The sequence below is a fragment of the Otolemur garnettii genome, unplaced genomic scaffold (assembly GCF_000181295.1).
Source record: "Otolemur garnettii isolate 467f Iridium unplaced genomic scaffold, OtoGar3 scaffold00021, whole genome shotgun sequence".
Lineage (NCBI taxonomy): Eukaryota > Metazoa > Chordata > Mammalia > Primates > Galagidae > Otolemur > Otolemur garnettii.
The window spans coordinates 25,290,817-25,301,891 of record NW_003852416.1 but is presented as its reverse complement, the minus strand read 5'-3'; the positions used below and the strand labels follow the sequence as shown (position 1 = coordinate 25,301,891).

The 11,075-nt window shown below is 38.6% G+C and overlaps 1 protein-coding gene across 1 annotated transcript in view; it reads right to left on the bottom strand.

The window, feature by feature from the left end:
- The window catches only part of LOC111724306 (cytochrome P450 2C21-like), a gene marked incomplete at its 5' end in the record, with an annotated part of 30,209 nt that extends 26,534 nt beyond the window's left edge, over positions 1-3,675 (bottom strand). Inside the window, one exon of the mRNA XM_023511779.1 lies at positions 3,469-3,675. Coding sequence (XP_023367547.1) covers positions 3,469-3,675 — 207 coding nt within the window. The remainder of the gene's footprint in view (positions 1-3,468) is intronic.
- Between the last annotated feature and the right edge of the window lie 7,400 nt (positions 3,676-11,075).

Below are 11,075 nucleotides of genomic sequence, written 5' to 3'. Positions count from 1 at the left end.
TTCATGATCAGAACACTTAAGAAAATTGGTATAGAAGGAATATTTCTTAAATAGATAGAGGCCAACTACAGCAAACCCACAGCCAATATTGTATTGAATGGAGTTAAACTGAAATCATTTCCACTCAGATCAGGAATCAGGCAAGGTTGCCCATTATCTCCACTGCTTTTCAACATTGTAATGGAAGTCTTAGCCTTTGCAATTAGGCAAGAAAAGGTAATCAAGGGTATCCACATAGGGTCAGAGGTGATCAAACTTTCACTCTTCACAGATGACATGATTGTATACCTGGAAAATACCAGGGATTCTACTACAAAACTCTTAGAAGTGACCAAGGAATACAGCAGCATCTCAGGTTACAAAATCAACACTCATAAATCGGTAGCCTTTATATATACCAACAATAGTCAAGCTGAAAAAAGGGTCAAGGACTCTATTCTTTTCACAGTACTGCCAAAGAAGATGAAATATCTTGGTGTTTACCTAACAAAGGACTTGAAAGATCTCTATAAAGAGAACTATGAAACTCTAAGAAAAAAAAATAGCTGAAATTGTTAACAAATGGAAAAACATACCATGCTCATGGCTGGGAAGAATCAACATTGCTTGTCCATATTACACAAAGCAATATATAATTTTAGTCCAATCTCTATTAAAGCTCCACTGTCATACTTTAAAGATCTCAAAAAAATAATACTTCATTTTATATGGAATTGGAAAAAACCTCAAATAGCCAAAACATTACTCAGAAATAACAAAGCAGGAGGAATCATGCTACCAGACTTCAGATTACACTATAAATCAATACTGATCAAAGCAGCATAGTACTGGCACAAAAATAGAGAGGTAGATGTATGGAACAGAATAGTGATCCAAGAGATGAAATCATCTACTTACTATTATTTGATCTTCGATAAGCCAATTAAAAACATTTAATGGGGAGAAGACTCTCTATTTAACAAATGGTGCTGGGTGAACTGGCTGGTGACCTGTAGAAGACTGAAACTGAACCCACACCTTTCACCATTAACTAAGATAGACTCTCATTGGATTAACGATTTAAACGTAAGACATGAAACTATAAAAATACTAGAAGAAAATGCAGGGAAAACACTTGAAGAAATCAGCGTGGGAGAATATTTTATGAGGAAGACCCCTGGGGCAATGAAGCAACATCAAAAATACACACTGGGACCTGATCAAACTAAAGAGCTTCTGCACAGCCAAGAACCCAGTAAGTAAAGCAACCAGACAGCCCTCAGAATGGGAGAAGATATTTGCTGGCTATGTCTCTGACAAAGGTTTAATAACCAGAATCCACAGAGAATTCAAACAGATTAGCAAGAAAAGAACAAGCGATCTCATCTCAGGGTGGGCAAGGGACTTGAAGAGAAACTTCTCTGAAGAAGACAGGCGCATGGCCTATAGACACATGAAAAAATGCTCATCATCCTGAATCATCAGAGAAATGAAAATCAAAACCACTTTGAGATATCATCTAACTCCAGTAAGATTAGCCCACATCACAAAAATCCCAAAACCAGAGATCTTGATGTGGATGTGGAGAAAAGGGAAATCCATGGAATGGATTAATAAATGGTGGTATATGTACACCATGGAATATTATGCAGCCTTTTAAAAAGTTGGAGACTTTACCTCTTTATGTTTACATGGATGGAACTGGAACATATTCTTCCTAGCAAAGTATCTCAAGAATGGAGGAAAAAGTATCCAATGTAGTCAGCCCTACTATAAAACCAATTTATAGCTTTCATATGAAAGCTATAACCCAACTATAGACCAGGAAGAAGGGGAAAGAGGAGTGGGATGGGAGGGGAGGGGGCAGGATGGGTGGAGAAAGGATAATTGGTGGGACCACACCTATGGTGTGTTTTACAAGGGTACATGTTAAATTTACTAAGTGTAGACTATAGATGTCTTAACACAATAACTAAAAAAAAATTAATAAAATTAAGACTTCTACTTTCCTGAGAGGACTAATAATCTACCTCAGAGTTCTGTGTTCACTCAAATGCAACAATAAGACCATAAATAAGAACACTAACATTTTTATAATGAAGACAGTATTCCCAACCTGGTACTCGTGAATATGTACAGGCCACTGCAAGACAGTTTGACTCCCCTCATCCTGATTATAACCCCCTCTGCACCCTTATCAGCAGGAAGGAGCCAGAGTGGGTTCACCTGATTCCCTCCTCAGTGGTTCACACTTTAGAACTGAAGAATAATCAGAACTGAAGACTGAAACCATTTCTGAGAAACTAAAAAATAAAATTAAATTAAAAAGTGAACAAACATATAGGCCCTAAATAGAACCACAGACAAGCACTAAACAGCTTGCCCTCAACCCCCTACCCTACAGCTGCTACTGCTCATATAGACCCTGCCACAAGGTCCTACTTCTCCACAATTGTATCTAGAGATAACATCTTTAACATTAAGAAACCTTAAACTTTTCTATTTGAGATGTTTTCCAGATCCTTCAATCCAGTCAGCGCACTGGTGCCAGCCAGTCTGAAGTCACCCTCTGAGCAACTGATTCAGAAAAAGGATGCAGTTTCAACACTCTCATGATTTCCTCCCCCATGCCCTAACCAGTCAGCCATCCCAGTTCCTCTGCCTTCTACCTGCCAAAATGCTCTTGAAAAACCCGGTCCACCTGGGTATGGTAGTTCATGCCTGTGATACCAGTGGCTCAAGAGGCAGAGGAGGAAGGATTGCTAGATGCCAGGCCTTAAAGAATATCCTGAACAGCATAAGGAAACCCCATTTCTGAAAAAATAAGAAAATTAAGGGCAGATGATAGCACAAGTAGTCCCAGCTACTCAGGAAAATCTCTTCAGCCCAGGAGCTTGAGGCGGCACTGAGCTACACCACTACATTTCAGCTGGGGTAACAGAACAAGGGCCTGTCTCTTAAAGAAAACATACAAACAAAAACAAAACACTCAGATGAAAACCTTTTGGGAAGGCTAATTTGAGGAACCCTCTCATGTCCTCTTTCAACTGCCTTACAATTAAGCACCCTGCTCACCTCTCCCTATTTCTGTTTGTTGGTCTGTGACCACACAGGGGAGCAGTTGAACCTGGTGGTTCTATAGCCCTATAATAAGTCACTCACAATACTCTGTCAGCTGGGCACAGAGACTCATATGAGCCCAGGAGTATAAGACAACCTTGACCAAGAGTGAGACCCACCATCTCTACTAAAAACAGAAAAAATTAACTGGGCATGATGGCATGAACTTGTATAGTAGTTCCAGATACTCAGGAGGCTGAGGCAAGAAGATCACTTGAGCCCAGGAGTTCAAGATTACAGTGAGCTATGATCAGACCATTGAAAATCATATCTGTGTGTCCACTGGTGTCTAGAACAATATTTTATTTAATTATAGGACCATCTTATTTACTCATTGCAAACAACTGAAAGAAAATTAATCACACTTACCATGCTTATGGATTTGCTGATGTTCTTAGTATTTAACTGTAGAATATTTCCAACAATTGGGAGAGGAGTGGGGCCAGGTGGCAGTTTTCCTTGGCCATAGCTTGCATTCCACAGAGAAAAAAGAATCAAACAAGACAGACAAATCACCAATGAAGAGATCCATTGATGGGATTTGTGTAAATGCAATTGAAAGCAAGGAACCCAAAAGTTTTATAAACACGGGTGCAAGCTTATCTCTAAATACAAATTCAGACTTTGAAATTTGAATAAGCATTTTTTATCTTTGGTACCCTTTGGCCTGCTGGTAGAAATAAGAACAAAATGGTCAGTTTATTATTGACTAATTCCTATGTTTCTGTGGATAATCCAACTAAAAAACGACTCTCGCTTTATTTGAATAGTAATAGGGAAGGCTATCAGATTAGCAAAGGACTAACTAGATGGAGTCCATGGTCTCAACAAGTGATTAAAAGGAATATCTCATGAGTCAAAATCTATCATCATATGAGCAAAACAAAGAAGCTGTCTCTTTCTTAGGGCCTGTTCCCAAGAATTGGAGGTATTATAGGAAGCCAGTCTTATTAATAGTAAAGCTATCCCAAATCTTGTGACAGAGCCCTATTCAATAAGGCAGAAATAAAAACACTCCCAATGGATATGATGCCTACATAAACAGTAGACAGGAATCCACCAAGTCAAGAAAAGAAACTGCTCACACATAACCAAAGAAAGTCCCCTGTGTGTATATCACCATTCCTCTCCTTGTGCATCCATTCCCACTGAGGGACTGGCACTCAGCACCTGCTTTGCCTCTTCTCACTTAAGTGTGGAAATAATCCAGCATTTAACACTACAAATATGTGAAAATGTCAAGAAATTCACGAATATGAACAAAACTTCAAGATTCAAAAGATATTGAGGAAATCTGACATCATAACAAACAGAAAACTTCATTACCCTGGGTAATCCAGGTTAAACATCTTAAGACTCTTAATCACATCTGCAAAGTACCTTTTACCAACTGAGGTAACATAATCACAGACACTGAGATCAAGATGTGGACATTTGGGGGGGGTCATTATACAGCCTACCATACATTGCTTACTTACAGCATTTCTCAAAAATCAACCGGACATATTTGTGTGGTCTACTTCTGAGTTATCTACTCTGTTCCAATGACCTGTCATGCTATCTACTGCCAACATACATACCACTCTGTTTTGATTACTGTGAGACTTTATGTCAAACAAACCTCCCCCCTTTCTACTTTTATAAAATGTTTTTGATGTTCTACTTCTTTGACTTTCCATATAAATTTTACAATAGTCTTGCTTTACATGCAAAAAAAATCATAGTGGTATTTTGATAGAAATCCCATTAAGCCTACATATTACCTTAGAAGGAATTCACGTCTTTGGTTTTGTAGGGCAGCCAGAGATTACCTCCATCTCTTCCCACTTGTAGCTCTTATGTCGGCTCTTTAGCTGTAGCCAGAAATCAAATTGACACCAGGGAAATTAGCAACAGAAAAGCATTTATTCATTTTATATGTACAGGGGAATCTTCACAAGAAAGTGAGTTCTGAAGAAGTGACCAAAGCAAAATGCTTTTATATGTTCTAGACAAATAACAATAAATTTGAGAAGAAATGACACAACAAAGGGCATCTCACTAGGGGTAATAAGTTTCTAGGGAAGGCTTACTGGAAAAATACACAAAATGGATTTTTTTCTCTGCTCTCTCATAATGACAATCAACACAAAAGGCTTCCATGACCAAATGTGGGGGTTTCTTCTGACACACCAAGCAAGCAATCAGTTCTCTAACAGATACAAGTAGGTGTCCTCCCATTCAATTCTGACACTATCTACCTGGAGTTACCATCAGATTCCACAGATTGAAGGCTCTGTCCCAAAGACTGGTCCCCCACCCCCTGTCATACAACAGACACAAATCCAGGCCTCCAGAACTTCTGATCAACCAGATTCAAGCTGAGGTTCCATGTCCAGTTCTTATGATTAATTTGCTTGAACAACTGACAGAACTCAGGGAAACACTTATGTTTGCAACTTTATTATGAAGGATATTACAAAGGATACAGGTGAAGAGATGCATAGGGCAATATATATACATATATATGTAGTATACATACATATATATGCATACATGTGTGTGTAAACATATGTGTATATATATATACATATATATATATATGAAGGGGTACTGCCCCATACCCTCCACACCATCCACAGGCCCAGCATCCTCCAAGAACCTCCATGTGTTCAGGCATCCAGAAACTCAACATATCTTATCCCTATTTATATCCCATCCTCTTGGGCTTTTTATGGATACTTCGTTGGGTAGGCAAGATTGAGAAACATGTATAAATGTTGATTGAACAAAAAGGGTATTATTGAATACCAATAGACTAGGGAGGGAAACCCAGAAAGACCTGTCTATTCAGATCCTTTCTGGCCTCACTGTACACCATGCCTTCCTCCAGTGTGTGGGGCAGGACCCTCTTTGGAATGGACATCTTAAGACCTACACTCAAAGAAAGTAGGTCAGATACCTGCTTTGATGAAGAGGGATTCTACTTTCTATGGCTAGCCTCAAGGGAGAACAAGGGCCAGAGACAGGAGGGCAGGAAATGGTCAGAGAATCAGAGCTGTGGAATTTATGAGCCAGGATTTATAAGTGAAAACCTATATACATACATATGTGTGTGTGTATTTATGCACATATCATAATATCACAGGGAGTCACTGGGAGAGACAGGGGTGGAGCTAGTGGAACATAAACATTACTTCGGAAAATATATTTATTCAGATCCATTGCAATCCACAATTCCCAGTCTCTGGAGCTAAGGGCTATTTTCTTTTTTTGGTAGGGGGAAAGCACCTTTCACAGAGGACTCTTTATGGCTAGCTCTATGCCAAGATAGATAAGTCTGCCAGCCCTTTCTGAAACTGCAATTTCACCAAGGTTTTCAACTCAAAATAATTGATATCTCAACGTGGCATGTTGCGTATGTCACATGCTTCACTTCTTCATTTCCTGAGTCTGAAACTTCACTAGAAGTTTCAAATGTGAAAAGCTGAGTTGGTGACTGTAGAGATATAAGTCTGCAAAAGGAAAAAAGAAGATAGATTGGGATGAAAATAAATAAACAGAAAAGAACAAATCTAAGCACAGTTCCACATACTCAATTAAACTAGCTGCCTATCCCTGGGAATAGGTCTATCTGGTGAAATGGTTTAGTCTCATGTATTCAATGAAGAACATGCATTTGTCTTTTAAAAGATGCAGGAAATTAGACTTTACCTGTCCTGAATGATTCACATAGAAGCAACATTCTTCTCCAATAATCATGCTGGCTCCTTCCCATTGGGATTTCTGTACATCTAGTGCTTGGCAATTCTGAGGTACAACCGAGACTAAATGCTCAACTTTCTATTGAAATGTTTCCAGTGCTTGAGTAGTAATTGTGAACTCTTGTTCTATTACTATAGAAAATTTAGAACTGCCTTTTCATTCTCATAAACCCAATTCTTAGGAAATAAGTTTTCAACATTAAAAATAACTTAGAATTATAGTTCTAAGTATAGAACTTTTATATGTTCTTTTATATGTCGGACTAATACTATTAGTATTAGTATTAGTATTGCTTAATACCAGTATTATTATTGCTTAATACTTTATTACAGCAATTGTCTGATTTCTTTTCTGAATGTATTCATCTTCATTTATTCTTTACAAGGTTTTTATTTCTAGTCCTTATATTAAGCATTGTTACTGTTGTTAAATTTTAAGCCTTTTGAATTCTGTGAAGGCAAAAAGTAGAAACCTAATAATCACATGTATATGTAAAAATTTTTAAAAATTCAAAAAAAATTGATGCATATGAAGGATTGTGTCATAAAGACAAAACAGCAGGACTGGGCACAGTGGCTCACACCAGTAATCCTAATACTCTGGGAGGCCAAGACGGGTGGATTGCTTGAGCTCAGGAACTGGAGACCAACCTGACCAAAAGCTAGACCCCATCTCTACTAAAAGTAGAAAAATCAAGGCAAAAGGATTGCTTCAGCCCAGGAGTTGGAGGTTGCTACGAGCTATAACGCCACTGCACTCTACCCATGGCAACAGCTTGAGACTCTGTCTCAAAAAAAAAAAAAAGAAGAAAAGAGCAGAAAAAAGTCTGTCTTCTCAACAAGAAAAAAAAATTTTTTTTAAGTTACAATGCAGACAAAACCCACTGTAAAAACTAGTTATGTGGAAGGGGGAAGAGCAAGATGGTGGCCCACTAACAGCTTCCTTGCAACTGGGCACAGTGAGTCTGAGGAGAGGAGACTACAGGCATCTCTGGCTGGTGGGATCAGCCCAGAAACATCCCTTTGGAGACACAAGGAGTCAGCAAGGGACTTCTGGACCCCATGAGGAGGACAAAAGCAGTGGAGATCTGGCAAGTGTTTGGGTGTATTTGTTTGATCTAATCCCACCAGCAGCTGTAAGTACAGCAGCTTGGAGATTGCAAACTGGAAAGGCCTTACCTATGAGCTGTTTGGGTATTTTTTTGGACTTGGCACTCAGTTGAACTATCTTGGGAGAACTTGGGTAAGAGAGCAGAGGACTTTAAGCATCAGCCTGGGCCCCAGCCTGACCCGCTGAGCTGGACAGAGCTAATTGTGTTTGGCTGTGGGCTGCACTGAACCATTGGGGGAGAACTGCCCAGGCAAGCTTCACCCTCAGGGTTGCAGAGCAAGGATGGGGGGAAGTGAGTAATCTAGTGACTGGGCAGCCTAAAGGCGGGGACTGAGATGCCTTGCAGCCTTGGCCCTCAGGGGCATAGTGTGAGATTGGTTTTGGCACACTGGATAAGTGGATTGCCACTTCAGGAGTGATCCCAGCAACAAGTGCTTTCCCAGGAAAGCTTCTGCATAGCCCATGTTGGCAGTTTAAAGTGACTTTTAAGGTGGCTGAGGTGAGATTTAGGCTCTCCACTTTACGTGGTTTGAGAAATCAGCAGAGGCTCCCAGTCTTCATCTCTGGTACAGCCACATCAGCATTGTAATTAACATCTCATACCCCAGAATATCACCTGTTGCCCAGACAATATTGAACAAGATATATATATTGTTTTGGTTTGTTTTATTTTGTTTTTCTTTCTTTCTTTTTTTTTTGTATTTTTTTAATTTCAACATTTTTCTTATAGATTTTTCTTTTCTTCCTTCATTTTTCTAGTTTAAATATAATTTTCCATTGTTGCCCTTTATTAACAATTAGAACTTCATTTCTGCTAGTGTTTCTACCCCTATTATTTGCCTTTTTACCTGATTTTATCCCGTAAAGTTTTCTGTTTGCTTGTTTTGACTTATAGCATTTTTGTCTTTCTTATCTAATTGATGGAGGTGGGGTACTATGTCCAAACAGGCTAGCAAAGAGCTGCTGACCTCAAGAAAACAACCCAACCCAGCACCCCCAGAGGTTAGGGGTTTCAAAGTTTGGGTCATAGTACCCTATTGTACACCTATATCATTCCTGTCTCCCTCTTTCTGTGCCTCTCTTCTCTTTGTTAATGTTCCCTTTTACCCATCCCCTTTCCTTTCTCTTTTTTCTCCTCCCTCCTTTTTTTTCCTTTTTTTTTTTTTCTCTCTTCCTGCTCTTCAGTCTTCTTATCCTTCTGGTCCTGTACCAAAAGGACTCATTGAAACCCTAGTCCAGAGGCATGGGAACTAAAAGAGCAAGAGGAAGTGAAAGGAAAATTAGGGCAAGGAAGCAGATAAATCACTCATGAGGAAGAACCAGTAGAAAAATCCTGGCAACATGAAAAACCAGTCCAGAGCAACCCCCTGAAGGGACTGTGAGGTAGCTACCACAGAGGATTCCACCTATAAAGAAAAGTTAGAAATGACAGAAAGGAAATTTAGAATACAGATGATGAAAACAATGAAAGAAATGATGGAAAATAACCAAAAGGAAATTCAAAAACAGAATCAAATAAGAGATGAATGATATGAAAAATATAGAAAAAATATAGCAGGGCTGAAGGAATTGAAGCAGTCAATTAAGGAACTTAAAGATGCAGTAGAAAGTATCAACAACAGATTAGACCATGCAGAAGAAAGAATCTCCAAGGCAGAGGACAAAGCTCTTGAGATATCTCACATAGTTAAAGAGGCAGAAAATAGAGAGAAAGCAGAACATTCACGTCTGAATTGTGGGACTATATGAAGTGTTCAAACATACGAATTATAGGTATCCCAGAAGGAGAAGAAGAATGCCCCAGGGGAATAAAAGCCATACTTAAAAATGAAAATTTCTCAAATATCACCAAAGATTCTTACACACTCCTTTCAGAAAGATATCGGACCCCAGGTCACCTCAACTCTAACCAAGCTTCTCCAAGACACATTGTGATGAACCTGTCCAAAGTCAAGACAAAAGAAAAGATTCTTCAAGCTGCTAGGAGAAAGCACCAGTTGACCTACAGGGGCAAATCTATCAGGGAAGACTTCTCTAATGAAACTTTCTAAGCCAGAAGACAATGGTAATCTACCTTTAATTTACTTAAACAGAACAATTTCCAGCCCAAAATTCTATATCCTGCAAGCTAAGCTTTAAAATTGATGGAGAAATCAAATCATTTACTGATATACAAACATGGAGGAAATTCGCCACAACAAGACCAGCTCTACAGAAAATACTTCAACCCATTCTACACACTGACCATCACATTGGATCAACAGCAAAGTAAGACCTCAGAAATTAAAGGACAGAACCTAACTTCCGCCATGATGCAAAAGATAAAACTAAGCAATGGACTCTCACAAAATAAGATGAATACAACACTACCACACTTATCAATTATCTCAATAAATGTCAATGGCTTGAATTTCCCTCTAAAGAGGTATAGATTGGCTGACTAGATTAAAAAGCACAAGCCATCCATTTTCTTCTGTAGGAAACACCTAGGTTCAAAAGACAAATTAAAACTCTGAATTAAAGGTTGGAAGACAGTTTTTCAGGCAAACAGAATTCAGAAGAAAAGAGGCTATCTTATTTTCAGATACATGTGGATTTAAAGCAACTAAAGTCAAAAAAGACAAAGATGGCCACTTTATATTGGTCAAGAGAAAAATACAATAAGAAGACGTTTTAATTCTAAATATTTATGCACCCAAATTAAATACTCCCAGATTCTTGAAACAGACATTACTCAGTCTGAGCAATATGATATCCTATAATACCATAATAACAAGGGACTTTAATACTTCTCTTACAGATCTGGACAGATCCTCTAAACAGAAATTAAACAAAGATATAAAGGCTCTCTTAAATGAGAACCTAGAGCAACTGTGCTTGACAGACACATATAGAGCACTCCATCCCAAAGATAAAGAATATACATTCTTCTCATCATCCCATGGAACATTCTCCAAAATTGATCATATCCTAAGACGTAGGAAGATACCTAACAAAGGAGGTGAAGGACCTCTATAAAGAAAATTATAAAACTCTTAGAAAGGAAATAGTAGAGGATATTAACAAATGGAAGAATATACCATGCTCATGGCTGGGAAGAATCAATATTGTCAAAATATCCA